General features: G+C 41.6%; 1 protein-coding gene across 3 annotated transcripts in view; it reads right to left on the bottom strand.

The window, feature by feature from the left end:
- LOC109888394 (tyrosine-protein kinase Fes/Fps-like) overlaps positions 1-17,567 on the bottom strand; it is a 42,323-nt gene extending 24,756 nt beyond the window's left edge. Inside the window, exons 1-7 of one of the 3 annotated variants that reach the window (XM_020479555.2) lie at positions 17,167-17,567; positions 15,146-15,422; positions 13,615-13,788; positions 5,794-5,890; positions 5,331-5,514; positions 636-773; positions 405-524 (exon numbers count right to left, since the gene is read on the bottom strand). In XM_020479555.2, coding sequence (XP_020335144.1) covers positions 405-524; positions 636-773; positions 5,331-5,514; positions 5,794-5,890; positions 13,615-13,788; positions 15,146-15,370 — 938 coding nt within the window. In that variant the 5' untranslated portion in view covers positions 15,371-15,422; positions 17,167-17,567. The remainder of the gene's footprint in view (positions 1-404; positions 525-635; positions 774-5,330; positions 5,515-5,793; positions 5,891-13,614; positions 13,789-15,145; positions 15,423-17,166) is intronic. The other 2 variants (XM_020479556.2, XM_020479557.2) reach the window with 2 other exon arrangements.
- Positions 17,568-21,461: the final 3,894 nt, after the last annotated feature.

The raw sequence follows: 21,461 nt of genomic DNA, 5'->3' as shown, positions 1-21,461 counted from the left end.
TGCACTGTCAACTGTGGGAACCTTACTGTATAGACAGACGTGTGCCTTTCCAAATCATGTCCAATCAATTGAATTTACCACAGGTGGAATCCAATCAAGTTGTAGAAACATCTCAAGGATGATCAATGGAAACAGGATGCACCTGATATCAATTTCAAGTCTCATTGCAAAGGGTCTGAATACTTAAGTAAATAAGGTATCTGTTTTTTGTTTTTATAAATGTGAAAAAAATTATAAAAACCTGTTTTCGCTGTGTCATTATGTGGTATTGTATGTAGATTGATGAGGAAAAAAACATTTAGTACATGTTAGAATAAGGCTGTATCTAAAAAGTTTTTGGGGAAAAGTCAAGGGGTCTGAATACTTTTTGATTGCGCTGTGTCTGTGTGTGCGTATAAACTAACCTGTGCTGGATCCCCTCCACTGTAAGCTCATTTAGTTCCAGCTCTCCAGTCTTGAGTCGATCTGTGTTCTCCAGAAGACCAGAGTCAAACTCCACACACACCGGAACCTCCCCTACAGACCTGAACACACATGGTGAAACTTTTCAGCCTCTTGACTGCACTAAGATCTGAATATTTACATTTGAGTAATTTAGCAGATTCTCTTATCCAGAGTGACTTGCAGCTGAATACCTGTTCTGTTGGATGAAGCTCTCGTACTCTCTGTGTGGCTCTATGGCCATCAAAGCAGCAGACATCTCCTCGTGGACAGATACGACCTCATGTTGGAGCATACTGGACATGTCATAGTACTCCTGCAGGATCTCCTTCCTGGGTTACAGGGCAAAAGTCAGAGGTCAGGGCCGTATTATTCAATCCTGGTCTGGGGACCCACTGGGTGTGCAGGCTTTTTTCTAGCCCAGCACTAATGCACCATCTAATCAAAGGCTTGATGATCAGTTATTAAATAGGTACAGTGACTTCGGAAAGTATTCAGACCCTTTAACTTTTTCCACATTGTTAGGTTATAGCCTTATTCTAAAATTAAATCTACACACAATACCCCATACATAATGACAAAGCAAAAACTGTTTAGAAATGTTTGCTGATTCATAAAAAATTTAAATAAACAGAACTATGACATTTACATAAGTATTCAGACCCTCTACTCACTACTTTGTTGAAGCACCGTTGGCAGCGATTACAGCGTCGATTCATCTTGAGTATGACGCTACAAGCTTGGCACACCTGTACTTGGGTAGTTTCTCCCATTCTTCTCAGCAGATCTTCTCAAGCTCTGTCAGGCTGAATGGGGAGGGTTGCTGCACAGCTATTTTCAGGTCTCTCCAGAGAAGTTTGATTGAGTTCAAGTCCGGGCTCTGGCTGAGCCACTCAAGGACATGCATGCTCTTCAACCGATTGCTGCCCGCACCCGCCCGCCTGACTAGCATCACTAACTCTGGAAGGTTCTGACGTAGAATATGTGGACAACTACAAATACCTAGGTGTCTGGTTAGACTGTAAACTCCCCTTCCAGACTCACATTAAGCATCTCCAATTCAAAATTAAATCTAGAATCGGCTTCCTATTTTGCAACAAAGCCTCCTTCACTCATGCTGCCAAACTACTGGAGGTCGACCGTTAATCGGAATGGCCGATAAATTAGGGCCGATTTTAAGTATTCATAACAATCAGTAATCTGCATTTTTGGACACAGATTATGGCCGATTACATTGCACTCCACGAGGAGACTCTGTTATGCGAGTGCATCACGGAGCCAAGGTAAGGTGCTAGCTAGCATTAAACTTATCTTATAAAAAAACAATCAATCCTAACATAATCCCTAGTTAACTACACATGGTTGATGATATTACTAGTTTATCTAGCTTGTCCTCCGTTGTATATAATCGATGCGATGGCTGTTAATTTATCATTGAATCACAGCCTACTTCGCCAAACGGGTGATTTAACAAGCGCATACGCAAAAAAGCACTGTCATTGCACCAATGTGTACCTAACCATAAACATCAACGCCTTTCTTAAAATCAATACACAAGTATATATTTTAAAACCTGCATATTTAGTAAACATTGCCTGCTAACATGAATTTCTTTTAACTAGGGAAATTGTGTTAATTCTCTTGTGTTCTGTGCAACAGAGTCAGGGTATATGCATCAGTTTGGAGCGCCTGGTTCGTTGCGAACTGTGTGAAGACTATTTCTTCCTAACAAAGACAGCCAACTGCGCCAAACGGGGGATGATTTAACAAAAGCGCATTTGCGAAAAAAAGCACAATCGTTGCACAAATGTACCTAACCATAAACATCAATGCCTTTCTTACAATCAATACACAAGTATATATTTTTTAAACCTGCATATTTAGTTAAAATAAATTCATGTTAGCAGGCAATATTATCTAGGGACATTGTGTCACTTCTCTTGCGTTCATTGCACGCAGAGTCAGGGTATATGCAACAGTTTGGGCCGCCTGGCTCATTGAGAACTAATTTGCCAGAATTGTACATAATTATGACATAACATTGAAGGTTGTGAATTGTAACAGCAAAATGTAGGCTTATGGATGCCACCCGTTAGATAAAATACGGGACGGTTCCGTATTTCACTGAAAGAATAAACGTTTTGTTTCGAAATTATAGGATTTGACCATATTAATGACCTAAGGCTCGTAATTTCTGCGTGTTATTATATTATAATTAAGTCTATGATTTGATAGAGCAGTCTGACTGAGCAGTGGTAGGCAGCAGCAGGCTCATAAGCATTCATTCAAACAGCACTTTCCTGCATTTGCCAGCACCTCTTAGCAATGCTTCAAGCATTGCACTGTTTATGACTTCAAGCCCAAGATTAGGCTGGCAATACTAAAGTACCTATTAGAACAATAGTCAAAGGTATATGAAATACAAATGGTAGAGAGAGAAATAGTCCTATAATTACTACAACCTAAAACTTCTTACCTGGGAATATTGAAGACTCTACTCAGACTCTATACCAACACTCTACTCAGCAAATTGGATGTAGTCTATCACAGTGCCATCCGTTTTGACACCAAAGCCCATATACTACCCACCACTGCGACCTGTATGCTCTTGTTGGCTGGCCCTCGCTACATATTCGTCGCCAAACCCACTGGATCCAGGTCAATTATAAGTCTTTGCTACGTAAAGCCCCGCCTTATCTCAGCTCACTGGTCACCATAGCAACACGCGCTCCAGCAGGTATATTTCACTGGTCATCTCCAAAGCCAACACCCCCTTTGTCCGCCTTTCCTTCCAGTTCTCTGCTGCCAATGACTGGAACAAATAGCAAAAATCACTGAAGCTGGAGACATATCTCCCTCACTAACTTTAAGCATTAACAATCAGAGCTACCAACCACTCTACCTGTACAAAGCCAATCTGTAGATAGCACACCCACCCCATATTGTTATTTATTTTTTTGCTCTTTTGCACCCCAGTATCTCTACTTGCACATCATCATCTGCACATCTATCACTCCAGTGTTAATGCTAAATTGTCATTATTTCGCCACCATGGCCTATTTATTGCTTTAACTCCCTAATCTTACTACATTTGCACACACTGTGTTTTGTTATTGACTGTATGTTTTGTTTATCCTATGTGTAACTCTGTGTTGTTGTTTTTGGTCGCACTGCTTTGCTTTATCTTGGCCAGGTCACAAGTTGAAAATGAGATCTTGTTCTCAACTGGCCTACCTGGTTGAATAAAGTTTAAATTATTATTATTATTTTAATTCAGAGACTTGTCCCGAAGCCACTCCTGTGTTGTCTTGGCTGTGTGCTTAGGGTCGTTGTCCTGTTGGATGGTGAACCTTCACCCCAGTCTGAGGTCATGAGAGGTCTATAGCAGGTTTTCATCAAGGATCTCGCTGTACTTTGCTCCGTTCATCTTTGCCTCGATCCTGACTTGTCTCCCTGCCACTGAAAAACATCCCCACAGCATGATTCTGCCACCACGCTTCACCGTAGGGATGGTGCCAGGTTTCTTCCAGACGTGACGCTTGGCATTCAGGCCAAATAGTTCAATCTTGGTTTCATCAGTCCAGAGAATATTGTTTCTCATGATCTGAGAGTCTTCAGGTTCCTTTTGGCAAAGTCCAAGTGTGTTGTCATGTGCCTTTTACTGAAGAGTGGTCTCTGGCTGGCCACTCTACCATAAAGGCCTGATTGGCGGAGTGCTGCAGAGATGGTTGTCCTTCTGGAAGGTTCTCCAATTTCCACAGAGGAACTCTAGAGCTCTGTCAGAGTGACCATCGGGTTCTTGATCAACTCCCTGACCAAGGCTCTTCTCCCCCGATTGCTCAGTTTGGCCGGGCGGCCAGTTCTAGGTTGTCTTGGCGGTTCCGAACTTCTTCCAATTAAGAATGATGGAGGCCACTGTGTTCTTGGGAACCTTCAATGTGGCAGAAATGTTTTGGTACCCTTCCCCAGATCTGTGGCTCGACACAATCCTGTCTCAGAGCTCTACAGACAATTCTTTCGACCTCATGGCTTGGTTTTTGCTCTGACATGCACTGTCAACTGTGGGACCTTATATAGACAGGTGTGTGCCTTTCCAAATTTTTTTATTTTTATTTCACCTTTATTTAACCAGGTGAGAACAAGTTCTCATTTACAATTGCGACCTGGCCAAGATAAAGCAAAGCAGTTCGACACATACAACGACACAGAGTTACACATGGAGTAAAACAAACATACAGTCAATAATACAAATCATCATGTCCAATCAATTGAATTTACCACAGGTGGATTCCAATCAAGTTGTAGAAACATCTCAAGGATGATCAATGGAAACAGGATGCACCTGAGCTCAATTTCGAGTCTCATAGCAAAGGGTCTGAATATTTATCTAAATAAGGTATTTCCGTTTTTTGTTTTTAATGTGCAAAATGTATAAAAAAAACGTTTTCGCTTTGTCATTATGGGGTATTGTATGTAGATTGCTGAGGAAATTGTTTTATTTAAACAATTTTAGAATAAGGCTGTAACGTAACAAAATGTTTAAAAAGTCAAGGGGTCTGAATACTTTCCAAAGGCACTGTATGTATAGTACAGAGCTGCAACAAAAGCCTGCACACCCTGTGGGTCTCCAGGGCCAGTACTGATTACATTATGTGTGTTTGGACAACAGCCCAAAACTATTATATCAAACTTCCCATGAGAGTGCTTGAAATCTTACCATCAAAAGGGAAGGATATTAGGTGAGATACAAAACCATGCAGTGTAACGATGGGATGACCATAGAGTCACAGTACTTCCCTACCGCGCTGTACACACACAATATGATCATCACTGACTGGGAATTCACTGAGAGTTGTGCTTTCCCCTCACTCACCCACACACACACTTACAGTATGAGTACCATCTCCTGCTGTAGGCTCTGTAGTGCCATGAGCAAGGCAGGTTGGGCCTGGCTGTAGTGGTGCTGATGGTACACCTGGGCTGCTCTGACTGACAGAACATACTCATTATGAAGCTCATGGAGCCTCAGAGTAGCCTTCACATAGCGCTCCCTCGCACGCTCACGTTCTTTATCTAAACAAACAAGATATATGTATATATATATATATATATCAGTAGAACACACACAAATGTAGCATAGAAGTGGAAAAACAATACACATGGCAAATAGTCACTACTAATATGATCAACTGTGTTAATTTGGTGAATCAATAGGACATCAGTTGTCTAAACAGAACTCTCAGGAGGTAATGATCATCTGTTGTCCAGAATGTAATCCTTTCAGCCAGTCAAAGTGAGAGTGTGTCTGTGCTGTTTGGAGAAATGATATGGAGCAAGAGTGAGCTTCCCCACCTTTACTGGCCTCCTGGTACTTCCTCTTCGCCTGCGCTGCATCCCTCACCAGCTGTCTATAGCTGGCCTTCAGCCTCTCCAGCTCTGTCTGGGTCACCTGACAAATGGAAAGGGTATATTAGTGTTACCTCATCCAAACAAGGTGCATAAATTGAAGAACAAATTGGATGAATAGAGAGCTATTCAGCCACTCTCTAAGAACAACGAGAGTCCTCAAATACATTTCTACTGTCTAACCACACAGCACCGTCATCAGAGGGAAAGGAGGGGATCATAAATGTACTTAAAAAGGAGTGGAGGTGATACTGTACAAACAAGTGATACGGGTGTGGTTTGTTAAAAGTGGGAGTGCCTTCACAATGCAGGCTTTTGTTTGACCCCAGCTTAGCCACATCTGAGACAACACAGACAGACGAGAGAGAGTAGAAAGACCAGACAGGAAAGACCGGGACCCAGACCCTACAGGTCTGTATTCCAACACCTTTCAACTCAGAGGTAGAGGCACACAGGAAGTAGTCGGTGACATCAGAGAGGCCCTAGTAACAGAAACTGGTTTGACTGCAATTCTTTACCCTTAACATTTCCATTAAGCAACCATCTAAGGCAGTGGTCACCAACCTATCTGAGTCATGATCACTTTGAGTCAAAATGCCTATGTAACATTAACCAATTAAAAACAGTTCTGTAGCAATGATGTTTGTGCAGTAGGCTATAGGCCCAATACATTATCACTGTATATTGGCTATGCTTGAATTACCCTGCCAATTATGTTCTTCTCAGACAATTTTGAAATTATATTTTTAAAAAAATGTGGGTATATGAGCACACTGGGAATAGATCATTTGTTGTAGTACTTGCCTTATGTGCCAATTCATGTTGTTATTCCTATGATCAGAGAAAGATAAATATTCCTCGATATTAAAAAAGCTAAGCCACTAATAATAACAACAACAACAATGCAAGCTTATCAAAAATTTGATACAATCATTCATTGCAGCTGCAGTACTGGTTGTAGCATGAGTGGAAGTAGTGAGAAAGTGTATTTTATGGCTTATAAAAGTGTTGAACAAGGTGCTGACAGTGTTGAACAACGTGCTGACAGTGTTGAACAACAACTTAAACATGAACTTACTCATAAAAACAGTAGCTCTTTGCTGTATTAGTTTTAAAATTTCACAGTATCAACTTTGTTATGACAATGACGGAGCACTTGATTTGTTCTCGAGGTTCGCCGGGTAGGCGGAGTTCTACCTTCTGACACATGAAATGGTTAAAAATGGGAACACTTTGCCTTCCCGGGACTGGGGCTGCTGAATGAAGTGCACCTATCGCCAACAGCATGAAACAAAAAACTAAACTAAATAAAAAATAGGAACAAGGCTTTATCGTAGTTTTATTTACAGAAATGTTTGGTGATCGACTAGGAATGCCTTGAGATCGCCCAGTCGACCGGTTGGTGACCACTGATCTAACGTTAAAAATAACTATTTTTTAGGGGGTACATCAGATTTATTACTGCAGATAGATTGTGGCTTCCATCAATGTAATTGTCTGCATCATTTCCAATCCCCCATTTGTATATATACAGTTGAAGTCGGAAATGTACATACACTTAGGTTGGAGTCATTAAAACTCATTTTTCAACCACTCCACTAATTTCTTGATAACAAACTATAGTTTTGGCAAGTCGGTTAGGACATCTACTTGTGCATGACACAAGTAACTTTTCCAACAATTGTTTACAGACAGATTATTTCACTGTATCACAATTCCAGTGGGTCAGAAGTTTACAGACACTAAGTTGACTGTGCCTTTAAACAGCTTGGAAAATTCCAGAAAATAATATCATGGCTTTAGAAGCTTCTGATAGGCTAATTGACATAATTTGAGTCAATTGGAGGTGTACCTGTGAATGTATTTCAAGGCCTACCTTCAAACTCAGTGTCTCTTTTTCAAAAGAAATCAGCCAAGACCTCAGAAAATTAATTGTAGACCTCCACAAGTCTGGTTCATCCTTGGGAACAATTTCCAAAGGTACCACGTTCATCTGTACTAACAATAGTACGCAAGTATAAACACCATGGGACCACACAGCTGTCATACTGCTCAGGAATGAGACACCTTCTGGTTCCTAGAGTTAAACGTACTTTGGTGCGAAAAGTGCAAAGCAATCCCAGAACAGCAAAGGACCTTGTGAAGATGCTGGAGGAAAGAGGTACAAAATAATCTATATCCACAGTAAAACAGTTCCTATATTGACATAACCTGAAAGGCCGCTCAGCAAGGAAGAAGCCACTGCTCCAAAACCGACATTAAAAAGCCAGACTACGGTTTGCAACTGCACATGGGGACAAAGATCGTACTTATTGGAGGAATGTCCTCTGGTCTGATGAAACAAAAATAGAACTGTTTGGCCATTATTACCATCGATATTTTCGGAGGAAAAAGGGGGAGGCTTGCAAGCCAAAGAACATCACCCCCAACCGTGAAGCACAGGGGTGGCAGCATCATGTTGTGGGGGTGCTTTGCTGCAGGTGGGCCTGTTGCACTTCACAAAATAGATGGTATCATGAGGAAAGAAAATTATGTGGACATATTGAAGCAACATCTCAAGACATCAGTCAGGAAATTAATGTGTCTTCCAAATGGACAATGACTCCAAGCATACTTCCAAAGTTGTGTCAAAATGGCTTAAGGACAACAAAGTCAAGGTATTGTAGTGGCCATCACAAAGCCCTGATCTCAATCACATAGAACATTTGTGGGCAGAACTGAAAAAGTGTGTGCGAGCAAGGAGGCCTAAAAGTTACACCAGCTCTGTCAGGAAGAATGGGCCAAAAGTCACCCAACTTATTGTGGAAAGCTTGTGGAAGGCTACCGGAAACATTTGATCCAAGTTAAACCATTTAAAGGCAAAGCTACCAAATACTAATTGAGTGTATGTAAACTTCTGACCCACTGGGAATGTGATGAAAAAATTTAAACTGAAATAAATCATTCTCTCTACTATTATTCTGACATTTCACATTCTTAAAATAAAGTGGTGATCCTAACTGACCTAAAACAGGGAATTTTTACTGGATTAAATGTCAGGAATTATGAAAAACTGAGTTTAAATGTATTTGGCTAAGGTGTACAGTGGGGCAAAAAAGTATTTAGTCAGCCACCAACTGTGCAAGTTCTCCCACTTAAAAAGATGAGAGAGGCCTGTAATTTTCATCATAAGTACACTTCAACTATGACAGACAAAATTAGAAAAAAAATCCAGAAAATCACATTGTAGGAATTTTACTGAATTTATTAGCATTTTATGGTGGAAAATAAGTGTTTGGTCAATAACAAAAGTTTATCTCAATACTTTGTCATATACCCTTTGTTGGCAATGACAGAGGTCAAACATTTTCTGTAAGTCTTCACAAGGTTTTCACACACTGTTGCTGGTATTTTGGCCCATTCCTCCATGCAGATCTCCTCTAGAGCAGTGATGTTTTGGGGCTGTTGCTGGGCAACACAGACTTTCAACTCCCTCCAAAAATGTTCTATGGGGTTGAGATCTGGAGACTGGCTAGGCCACTCTAGGACATTGAAATGGTTCTTGAAATGGCCACTCCTTCGTTGCCCGGGCGGTGTGTTTGGGATCATTGTCATGCTGAAAGACCCAGCCACGTTTCATCTTCAATGCCCTTGCTGATGGTAGGCTTTGTTACTTTGGTCCCAGCTCTCTGCAGGTCGATTCAGTCTTCCCAGCCTGGTGCAGGTCTACAATTTTGTTTCTGGTGTCCTTTGGCAGCTCTTTGGTCTTGGCCATAGTGGAGTTTGGAGTGTGACTGTTTGAGGTTGTGGACAGGTGTCTTTTATACTGATAACAAGTTCAAACAGGTGCCATTAATACAGGTAACGAGTGGAGGACAGAGGAGCCTCTTAAAGAAGAAGTTACAGGTCTGTGAGAGCCAGAAATCTTGCTAGTTTGTAGGTGACCAAATACTTATTTTCCACCATAATTTGCAAATAAATTCATAAAAAATCCTACAATGTGATTTTCTGGATTTTTTCCCCTCATTTTGTCTGTCACAGTTGAAGTGTACCTATGATGAAAATTACAGGCCTCTCATCTTTTTAAGTGGGAGAACTTGCACAATTGGTGGCTGACTAAATACTTTTTTGCCGACTGTATGTAAACTTCCGACTTCAACTGTATATATACACACACACACATCCCCCCCCCCCCGTATATATTTTCCTTAATTATTTCCCCTAACCCTACCATCCCTCCCCTAATTGGAGTAAAATAATTAACAACACTTAGGCTTCTACATACTACCCCTCCTGTCTCAGCCTCCAGTAATTATGCTGCAATATGTGTCGGGGGTTAGGGTCAGTCTGTTATATCTGGAGTATTTCTCCTGTCTTATCCGGTGTCCTGTGTGAATTTAAGTATTCTCCCAACCCCCCCACACTCGCCCGCACCTGCTGTCTAACTATGAACGATAGACTATGAAAAGCCAACTGACATTTACTCCTGAGGTGTTGACCGGTTGCACCCACTGTGATTATTATTATTACTTGACCCTGCTGGTCATCTATGAACGTTTGAACATCTTGGCCACGTACTGTTATAATCTCCACCCGGCACAACCAGAAGAGGACAGGCCACCCCTCAGAGCCCGGTTCCTCTCTAAGTTTCTTCCTAGATTCCTGACTTTCTAGGGAGTTTTCCTAGCCACCGTGCTTCTACATCTGCATTGCTTGCTGTTTAGGATTTTAGGCTGGGTTTCTGTATAACACTTTGTGACATAGGCTGATGTAAAAAGGGCTTTATAAATACATTTGATTGATTGATTGATTTACAGACACAGCATATTTTACAATAGTAATCTTTTGTTTGTTTTTAATCCCATCCTTCAACCACTCCCATCTATCTCTGAAAACCATCCAGTTTTGATTTATATTTGCCATATATCTTTCAACTGTGTTGTGGTGTTTCACAAAAGTTTACAAAAAAGGTTAATTATACATTGCACTACGAAAGTGCAGAGGATGTCTGCATGACGCCTGTGACTTGTTTGTAGTGTACTGTACAGGGGTACTAAGGCAAAACCTGACCTAGGCCATGTACAAACTGCAACCCATAAACCTAACAATTCATTAAAGATTAACACATCATTTGCTCGCCGTAATAGGGTAATGATAGAAACCACGGAAAAGGCAAAAACTATTGTCATATTAAAGTCCCCGATGGCTTTTGCTCATCAAAATGCATTTGCTATGCAAGAGCAGTTCTCAATTAGACAACAATGGCCAAACTCAGTTACAGCCCATTGGCTTTCATTTCAACTGAGTGCTGTCTGTTAATGAAGTTGCAATAACTGTGCAGCTCTGCATCTCAATGAGGAGCGCCTGCTGCATATCCACACTGGTGAAAAGGGAATGCATTATATTCACACGTGGTTCTCAACTATTTCAAGCCCAAAGTTTAAAACAGCTTTCTTTGTGCAGATGCTGATGTGCCAGTAGAAATACTGGGGTGCAAAAGAGCAAGAGGATAAATAACAATATGGGGATGAGGTAGTTGGGTGTGCTATTTACAGATTGGATGTGTACAGGTACAGTGATCGGTAAGCTGCTCTGACAGCTGATGCTTAAAGAAAGAGAGGGAGATATTAGACTCCAGCTTCAGTGATTTTTGCAATTCGTTCTAGTCAATGGCAGCATAAAACTGAAAGGAAATGCGGCCAAAGGAGGTGTTGGATTTGGGGATGACCAGTGAAATATACCTGCTGGAGCCAGAGATACGGGTGGGTGTTGCTATGGTGACCAGTGAGCTGAGGCGGGGCTTTACCTAGCAACGACTTATAGATGACCTGGAGCCAGTGGGTTTGGCGATGAATATGTAGTGCGGGCCAGCCAACGAGAGCATACAAAACGGATGGCACTGTGATAGACTACATCCAGTTTGCTGAGTAGAGTGTTGGAGGCTATTTTGTAAATGCCATCGCCGAAGTCAAGGATCGGTAGGATAGTCAGTTTTACGAGGGTATGTTTGGCAGCATGAGTAAAGGAGGCTTTGTTGCGAAATAGAAATCATTTTGGATTGGAGATGCTTAATGTGAGTCTGGAAGGAGAGTTTACAGTTTTAACCAGACACCTGGGTATTTGTAGTTGACCACATATTCTAAGTCAGAACCATCCAGAGTAGTGATGCTAGTCGGGCGGGCGGGTGTGGGCAACGATCGGTTGAAGAGCATGCATTTAGTTTTACTAGCATTTAAAAGCAATTGGAGGCCACGGAAGGAGTGTTGTATGGTATTGATGCTAATTTGGAGGTTTGTTAACACAGTGTCCAAAGAAGGGCCAGAAGTATACAGAATGGTGTCATCTGCGTAGAGGTGGATCAGAGAATCACCAGCAGCAAGAGCGACATCATTGATATATAAAGAGAAAAGAGTTGGCCCGAGAATTGGACCCTGTGGCACCCCCATAGAGACTGCCATAGGTCTGGACAACATACCCTCCGATTTGAGACACTGAACTCTATCTGAGAAGTAGTTGGTGAACCAGGCAAGGTAGTCATTTGAGAAACCAAGGCTATTGAGTCTGCCGATAAGAATGCAGTGATTGACAAAGTCGAAAGCCTTGGCCAGGTCGATGAAGACGGCTGCACAGTACTGTCTTTTATCGATGGCGGTTATGATATCGTTTAGGATCTTGAGCATGGCTGAGGTGCACCCATGACCAGCTCAGAAACCAGATTGCATAGTGGAGAAGGTACAGTGGGATTCAAAATGGTCGGTGATCTGTTTGTTAACTTGGCTTTTGGAGATTTTAGAAAGGCAGTGCAGGATGGATATAGGTCTGAACAATTTGGGTGTAGAGTGTCTCCCCCTTTGAAGAGGGGGATGACCACGGCAGCTTTCCAATCTTTGGGGATCTCAGACAATACGAAAGAGAGGTTGAACAGGTTAGTGATAGGGGTTGCAACAATTTCAGGTGATAATTTTAGAAAGAGAGGAACCAGATTGTCAAGGCCAGCTGATTGTTAAAGATCCAGATTTTGCAACTCTTTCAGAACATCAGCTGTCTGGATTTGAGTGAAGGAGAAGCGGGGGGGTTGGGCAAGTTGCTGCAGGGGGTGCAGAGCTATTGGCCGGGGTCGCTAGATGGAAAGTATAGAAAAATGCTTTTTGAAATTCTCGATTATCATAGATTTAATCGGAGGTGACAGTATTTCCTAGCCTCAGTGCAGTGGGCAGCTCGGAGGAAGTGCTCTTATTCTCCATGGACTTTACGGTGTCCCAAACCTTTTTGGAATTTGTGCTACAGGAAGCAAATGTCTGCTTGAAAAAGCTAGCCTTAGCTTTCCTAACTGACTGAGTATATTGGTTCCTGACTTCCCTGAAGTTTTTTATCTCGCGGGAGCTATTCAATGCTAATGCAGAACGCCACAGGATGTTTTTGTGCTGGTCAAGGGCAGTCAAGTCTGGGGTGAACCAATCTGTTCTTATTTCTACATTTTTTGAACGGGGCATGCTTATTTAAAATGGAGAGGAAAGCACTTTTGAAGAGCAACCAGGCATCCTCTACTGACGGGATGAGGTCAATATCCTTCCAGGATACCCGGGCCAGTAAGATTAGAAAGGCCTGCTCGCTGAAGTGTTTTTTGCCACTGACATGATCAGTGACAAAAGGCTCTACATAGAGATTTATACTGTCTCTAAAATAGAGTGGTAACCAAAGAAACTATCAGAACTCATAAGTGATATGTTCATCTGTTTGTGTGTGTGCGTGCAGTCGTGTGTGTGTGTGTGTGTGTGTGTGTCTGACCCTGCTGAGCTCCTGGCTGAGCTGGCTCCACTGCTCTGTGTAGGTTTTCCTGAGCTGCTGCTTGTCTCTGATCAGCAGGGTCAGTTTGCTGAGAGGCCCAACCTGCAGGTCTTCAGACTGCCGCCGCATCACACGACTCAAACTCTCCGTCTGAGCCACCAGCACACCCCACGACTGAAAGAGGAAGGAGGCCAGAGAGAGAAAAAGAGACAGGGAGAGACAGAATTAATAAAGTGAATGCTCTGCATATCGCCATCTACTGATCAAACATAATGCTCAATCATCAATAATGTTTGAAAGGTCAAGTCCACATTGGAGCTGGGGGTGGATGTGGTCTCATGTCTAAACCAGTGAGCTTGCTGAAACCCACTGATATAGTGTAAGGGTCATTCCACTTGATTTCAATCACTTTTTGACCGCACCCCTTTTGATTTGAATGAAACGTCCCATTCATATTTGCCCATGGTTGAAGTAAGTGGTCAGAAAGGGACTTAATGGACCGGAATGCAAAGACACTTAGGATTTAGAGGTGTTGTTGACCCATTTCGCCTACCCCACCATGAGACATACTGTAGACATACTGTACATGTCTTAATCATTGGAAAAGATAAATGGTTGAGTTTGACATCATTTAAAAACTTTAACAGGGTTGTCAAACAAAAAATAATGTCATTTTTTATCCTTTAACGTCAATTACCTACAAATGAGTAAAGTACTTTTTTTTTGTTTCGCCTTATGTTGTAGCTTAGACCCTATTTTACACAATCTGAGATATTTATATTGTTCCCTCCATCGGTTGAGACACAGTATACTTTTGAAAAGAGGGTGGGTGTCATGAAAATATATGGACATATCCCAGACCACTGCAATTTAGCTGGTACATCATTGAAATGTAATATACATTTTTACTTCCAATTACTACCACAAAAATGGCAACTGACCCATCCACCGTCGAATGTCAACTTAAATAGGAATGGCTAGAGGCGTCACTGCAGTCCCTGGTTCGAATAATAAAAAACGCAATAGGTTTCCTATGGAAGATTGACAGTATAATTTCAACTGTCACCCACTCTGTACTCAAGAGCATGATGTGTATCAACTGATGGCAGGCACTACACAAACACATCAGATGATGTAAAATAGGGTCTAAGCTACAACATATGAGAAAATTGTTAAATAAATTCACGTGTTAAATAATTTAAATTAAAAGGTTAAAAAATAATGTTTTATTATTATAGATTTTTTTTCAAGAAATAATAAAATAATGACAACCCTGTTTGTAAGCTTTTAAATTATATCAAACCCAACCGTTTATATTTTCCAGTGACGAAAACATGGATGTCTCATTGCGGGGTATGCAAAATGGTTCAACATTGAGTACTTCTATCTTCTAAATGTTTTGGCATTCAGGTCCAAAAAGTTACTTTCTGACCACTTCTATGATGGGCAAATATGTATTGAAAGTTTCATTCAAATCAAAAGAGGTGCGGTGAACAAGAAAAAAAGTCAATCAAATAGACCCATAGAGTACCTGATTGAGCTGGCTGATGTAGTCCGGTCCTCCCCCAGGCTGGGGCCCCTCCAGTTTCTCAACCATGGCAGCCATCTGGTGCAGCTGAACAGAAAACTCCCGGTCGCTCTTGGACCGCTGGCTCATCCACTTCTTCATCACCTCCATCAGACGCAGCTCCGAGTCCTGCAGCCGAATCAGGGCCGCGTGGGCCTGGGGACACCACAGGTCCTCCCCAAACCCCATCAGATCTGCACCCAGAGGAGTGGGAACCCAGTCAAACTGTAGACAGTAGACACTGGAGTGGATGTGAGAATAAACCACACACACATGTGACCTGGCTAATAAGGTGCAGAAAGATGAAAATAAAAACTGAATGAGAATGCATGGGATTTATCCTCAGTCTAGACTCTGAACTTTGGGTGTACTTTCTTTACTGGACTGTAGAGGCAGGTGAATTAGTTAAATTTGTGAGGCAAGGTGTATAAATAATACCAAGACTACACAACTGATTATTTAAACAAGTTGTGGCATGTGGAGGGTTTCACTTCTGGGTGACTTATTTTCAAGGGAGAAAACAGTTAGGAGGCACTTCCTCTTGAAATACAGAACTGATGAGAAGGGTGACACGACTCTAAACTGTTTATTGGTTTTAGTATAATTTTACTAAGTGAGTTATTAGGCTATTACAGAGTAGAATGGTAAAGTAAGTTGAATTTGAGGCTTAATATAATGCAGCCTACTGTGGAACTCTGGCATCATCCATAACCACTCTCCTTTGCCAAGATAATCCATCCACCTGACAGGTGTGGTATATCAAGGACGCTGATTAAAGCGCATGATGTTTACACACATGCACTTTGTGCCAGGAACAAAAAAGGGCACTCTTAAATGTGCCGTTTTCTCACACAACCCAATGCCACAGATCTCTTAAATTGAGAGAGCGTGCAACTGGCATGCTGACTGCAGGAATGTCCAGCAGAGCTGTAGCCAGAGAACTGAATGTTAATTTATCTACCATAAGCCGCCTCCAACATAATTTTAGAGAATTTTGACAGTAAGTCCGACTGGCCTCACAACCGCAGACCGCGTGTATGGCGTTGTGTGGGTGAGCAGTTTGCTGATGTCAACGTTGTTTACAGAGTGCCCCATGGTTGCAGTGGGGTTATGGTATGGGCAAGCATAAGCTATGAACAACAAACATAAATGCATTTTATCAATGGGCAAATTTGAATGCACAGAGGTACCGTGACGAGATCCTGAGGCCCATTGTCATGGAATTCATCCCCTACCATCACCTCATGTTTCAGCATGATAATGTACGTCACCATGTCACAAGGATCTGTACGCAATTACTGGAAGCTGAAAATGTCCCAGTTCTTCCATGACCTGCATACTCACCAGACAAGTCACCGAAATGAGCATGTTTGGGATGCTCTGGAGCGACGTATATGACAGCGTGTTCCAGTTCCACCCAATACCCAGCAACTTCGAACAGCCATTGAAGAGGAGTGGGACAACATTCCACAGGCCACAATCAACAGCCTGATCAACTCTATGAGAATGAGATGTATCCCAATGCATGAAGCAAATTATGGTCAACCAGATACTGACTGTTTTTCTGATCCACGCCCCTTTTTTTAAGGTATCTGTGACCAAGAGATGCATGTCATGTGAAATCCACAAATTAGTGCCTAATTTATTTATTTCAGTTGACTGATTTCCTTATATAAACTGTAACTCAGTAAAATCTTTGAAATTGTTGCATTTATATATTTGTTCTGTGTACATAAAGCAGGGATGAGTAATGTGTTGACGAAACCTTCAACTGAACATGTAAACACGCCCTGCTGAGTTTACCTTGATCGAAATTCGATCACATAAAATCCTTTATCTAACTTCATAGGGAGATGTGCATGTATAGCTAGCTGTTGAATCCGATACAAATTGTATCATTATCAATATCCCATGTCGGCTATCATTAAGAGTTAAATAATAGTATACTGTAGTGTAGTTTACGTCGACCAAAAAAATATTCTCACCTCAGGTTATTGCAAGCAGTTCACTCCGACGTTTCAAGTATTTATAGAATATGTAGGCTATGACGATTCTTACCGAGGAGGCATTAATTGTGCCGACAGAAACTGTTACAGTGAGGTAGTATTTCACTGGTCTGGCACGGCGACCATACTCATCAGAAACATAAAAAGCAGGAAGCCAGCGCTGTCCTATCAAAGCGGGACTGACTGGGGAGGTGAGTGACTGCGTCCTCTTCGGGACGGAAGGCTTGGTACAGCCCTGGTTTTAATGTCTATGTGTACAGCACGGTTCAAGAACATAACAGCTCATTAACTGCGTGGATTAACGGGGACAATAATTACGCTAAGCAGGTGACTAAATTGGAACACAACATTAGCCCTGAGCAGCGGTTGGCCTAGAGTACTTGCCCGAGTGACATTCATGATCCAAAATTATACCAAAATTATACCTGCCACATACATAACACCAACCTACGGCACAATGAAATGTATAAGAATGAAATGTACACAGTATGAGTATGAGTCATAATACCCATAAAACCTAGCGGGCAAACAGGGAAATTGTTCCAATCGTTTTCCTACATACATTTTCCCCATCAGAAATATTAGAAACACAAAAAAATAAGGGCTGTGGCTCGTGTAGGCTTACCCTGGCGTGACGTTTTGATAATAGTGTAAATCTCTCTAGGAAAAGGTGACTTCTTTGTTGCATTTCAGGCGAAGTGACATTGCTGACAGGCCAGAACCCATATTCACAAAGAGTACTGATTTTAGGATAAGTTTACATTGACAAGGGGGAGGTTATCCTAGATCACTGTGAAAATTGTGGCCTTCAATTGTACTGGAAGCAAGGGCCTTATATGGGTGTACAGCAACAGTCTCTCTCCCTCTCCATTCTGTTAAAGTGTATTCTATGTAAATTCATACAAACTGCTATGGATGCAATCACTGACTTCTATTCACTTTGTCTACTTGTCCCATTCTTCAATATTTTCTGGGATATACTGTATATTATTTAGTTGACACCTGTGTGATGTATATGATATACATTAATACAAATGTATTCAGCCTGGAAATGAGACTTGCATTTACTTTAGAACTGATGTCTCTGTTAAGTTTACCACATAAGTTAGTAGAAGTGAGTGTGAAGACCAACTTGACAAACATGCTATGAAAAACTTGTTTAGTAATCTAACAAAATAAACATTTGTTTATACAAAACTTTATTGCATTTGGTCATTCCCAAGATGTGGCCTTTTGAAAGCCTTGATAGTTGCATCCTTGCACAGGGAACTTTATGCAGATAGCTGACAACAGGGTGGCAGGTTTTTTGATGTGCTGCTCTAGAGTTCCATAGCCCAGCAGACTCACCTGGGGATAGGGGGATGGATACATGTTAGCTTTGATAAATGTCTGGGAGACTTTTACAGGGAAGGTGAGTGCATGAGCTTTGGCATGGGTACAGTAAATCCAATCAGTGGCCTTGGGATAATATGCTATGTCACACAGGCAGACTGCCATAGTGAAGTAGGTTGACATAGTGCATCAGTTATACTATTATGAGGTCACAGGTAGTTACTTGGTCAGAAGGCTCTGGAGTCTCTCTCTTCTCTCTCTACATGAGAACATATGAAAGCTGGTGGTTCCTTTTAACATGAGTCTTCAATATTCCCAGGTAATAAGTTTTAGGATGTAGGAATTATAGGACTATTTCTCTCTATAACATTTGTATTTCATATACCTTTGACTATTGGATGTTCTTATAGGCACTTTAGTATTGCCAGTGTAACAGTATAGCTTCCGTCCCTCTCCCCGGCCCCTCCCTGGGCTCGAACCCGGAACACATCGACAACAGCCACCCTCGAAGCAGCGTTACCCATGCAGAACAAGGGGAACAACCACTCCAAGTCTCAGAGCGAGTGATGTTTGAAACGCTATTAGCGTGCACCCCGCTAACCATTTCACATCGGTTACACCAGCCTAATCTTGGGAGTTCATAGGCTTGAAGTCATAAACAGCGCAATGCTTGAAGCACAACGAAGAGCTGCTGGCAAAACCCACGAAAGTGCTGTTTGAATGAATTCTTATGAGCCTGCAGGTGCCTACAAACGCTCAGTCAGACTGCACTATCAAATCATAGACTTAGTTATAACATAATAACACACAGAAATATGAGCCTTAGGTTATTAATATGGTCGAATCCGGAAACGATCACCTCGAAAACAAGACGTTTATTCTTTCAGTGAAATACATAACCGTTCCGTATTTTATCTAACGGGTGGCATCCATAAGTCTAAATATTCCTGTTACATTGCACAACCTTCAATGTTATGTCATCATTACGTAAAATTCTGGCAAATTAGGCGGCCCAAACTGTCGCATATACACTGACTGAGTGCAATGAACGCAAGAGAAGTGCCACAATTTCACCTGGTTAATATTGCCTGCTAACCTGGATTTCTTTGCGCTAAATATGCAGGTTTAAAAGATATACTTCTGTGTATTGATTTTAAGAAAGGCATTGATGTTTATGGTTAGGTACACATTGGAGCAACGATACGCGAGCTGACAAGGTAAAAATCTGTCGTTCTGTCCCTGAATGAGGAAATTAACCCACTGTTCCTAGGCCGTCATTAAAAATAAGAATGTGTTCTTAACTGACTTGCCTAGTTAAATAAAGATTAAATAAAAGGTGATTGTTACAAAAACTTGAAAATCGGCCCTAATTAAATCGGCCATTCTGATTAATCGGCCGACCTCTAGTCCAGAGTTAGTGGTGCTGGACGGACGGGCAGGTGCGGGCAGTGATCGGTTGAAGAGCATGCATTTAGTTTTGCTTGCATTTAAGAGCAGTTGGAGGCCACGGAAGGAGAGTTGTATGGCATTGAAGCTCGTCTGGAGGTTAGTTAACACAGTGTCCAAAGAAGGGCCAGAAGTATACAGAATGGTGTCGTCTGCGTAGAGGTGGATCAGAGAATCACCAGCAGCAAGAGCGACATCATTGATGTATACAGAGAAAAGAGTCAGCCCGAGAATTGAACCCTGTGGCACCCCCATAGAGACTGCCATAGGTCCGGACAACAGGCCTTCCGATTTGACAAACTTAACTCTATCTGAGAAGTAGTTGGTGAACCAGCCGAGGCAGTCATTTGAGAAACCAAGGCTGTTGAGTCTGCCGATAATTATGTGGTGATTGACAGAGTTGAAAGCCTTGGCCAGGTCGATGAATACAGCTGCACAGTATTGTCTCTTATCGATTGCGGTTATGATATAGTTTAGGACCTTGAGCGTGGCTGAGGTGCACCCATGACCAGCTTGGAAACCAGATTGCATAGCGGAGAAGGTACGGTCGGATTCGAAATGGTCGGTGATCTGTTTGCTAACTTGGCTTTCGTAGACCTTAGAAAGGCAGAGTAGAATAGATATACAGTGGTGTTGACCAGGGTAGGGTGGCCAGGTGGAAAGCATGGATATGAAAGCTGGAGGTTCCTTTTATGAGTCTTCAATATTCTCAGTTAAGAAGTTTTAGGTTGTAGTTATTATAGGAATTATGCCGCGCTGATTATTTGTATTTCATATACCTTTGACTATTGGATGTTCTTATAGGAACTTTAGTATTGCCAGCCTAATCTCGGGAGTTGATAGTCATAAACAGCGCTGTGATCAAGCATTGCTAATAGCTGCTGGCAAATGCAGTAAAGTTCTGTTTGAATGAAAGCTTACGAGCCTGCTGCTGCCTACCACCGCTCAGTCAGACTGCTCTATGAAATCAGACTTAACTATAATATAATAAACACACAGAAATACGAGCCTTAGGTCATTAATATGGTCAAATCCGGAAACTATAATTTTGAAAACAAAACATTTATTCTTTCAGTGAAATACGGAACCATTCTGTATTTTATCGAACGGGTGGCAACCCTAAGTCTAAATATTGCTGTTACATTGCACAACCTTCAATGTTATGTCATAATTATGTACAATTCTGGCAAATTAATTATGGTCTTTGTTACGAAGAAACAAACTGCTGCTTATACCCCGACTCTGCTTGCACTGAATGCAAGAGAAGTGACACAATTTCCCTTGTTAATATTGCCTGCTAACATGAATTTATTTTAACTAAATATGTAGGTTTAAGAAAATATACTTCTGTGTATTGATTGTAAGAAAGGCACTGATGTTTATGGTTAGGTACATTTGTGTAACGATTGTGCTTTTTCTTCGATTGGGCTTTTGTTAAATCATCACTGGTTTGGCGAAGTTGAAGTAGGCTGTGATTCGATGATAAATTAACAGTC

This window comes from Oncorhynchus kisutch, linkage group LG3 (genome assembly GCF_002021735.2).
Source record: "Oncorhynchus kisutch isolate 150728-3 linkage group LG3, Okis_V2, whole genome shotgun sequence".
NCBI lineage: Eukaryota > Metazoa > Chordata > Actinopteri > Salmoniformes > Salmonidae > Oncorhynchus > Oncorhynchus kisutch.
The sequence above is the reverse complement of the archived record's forward strand: the minus strand, read 5'-3'. Positions and strand labels throughout refer to the sequence as shown.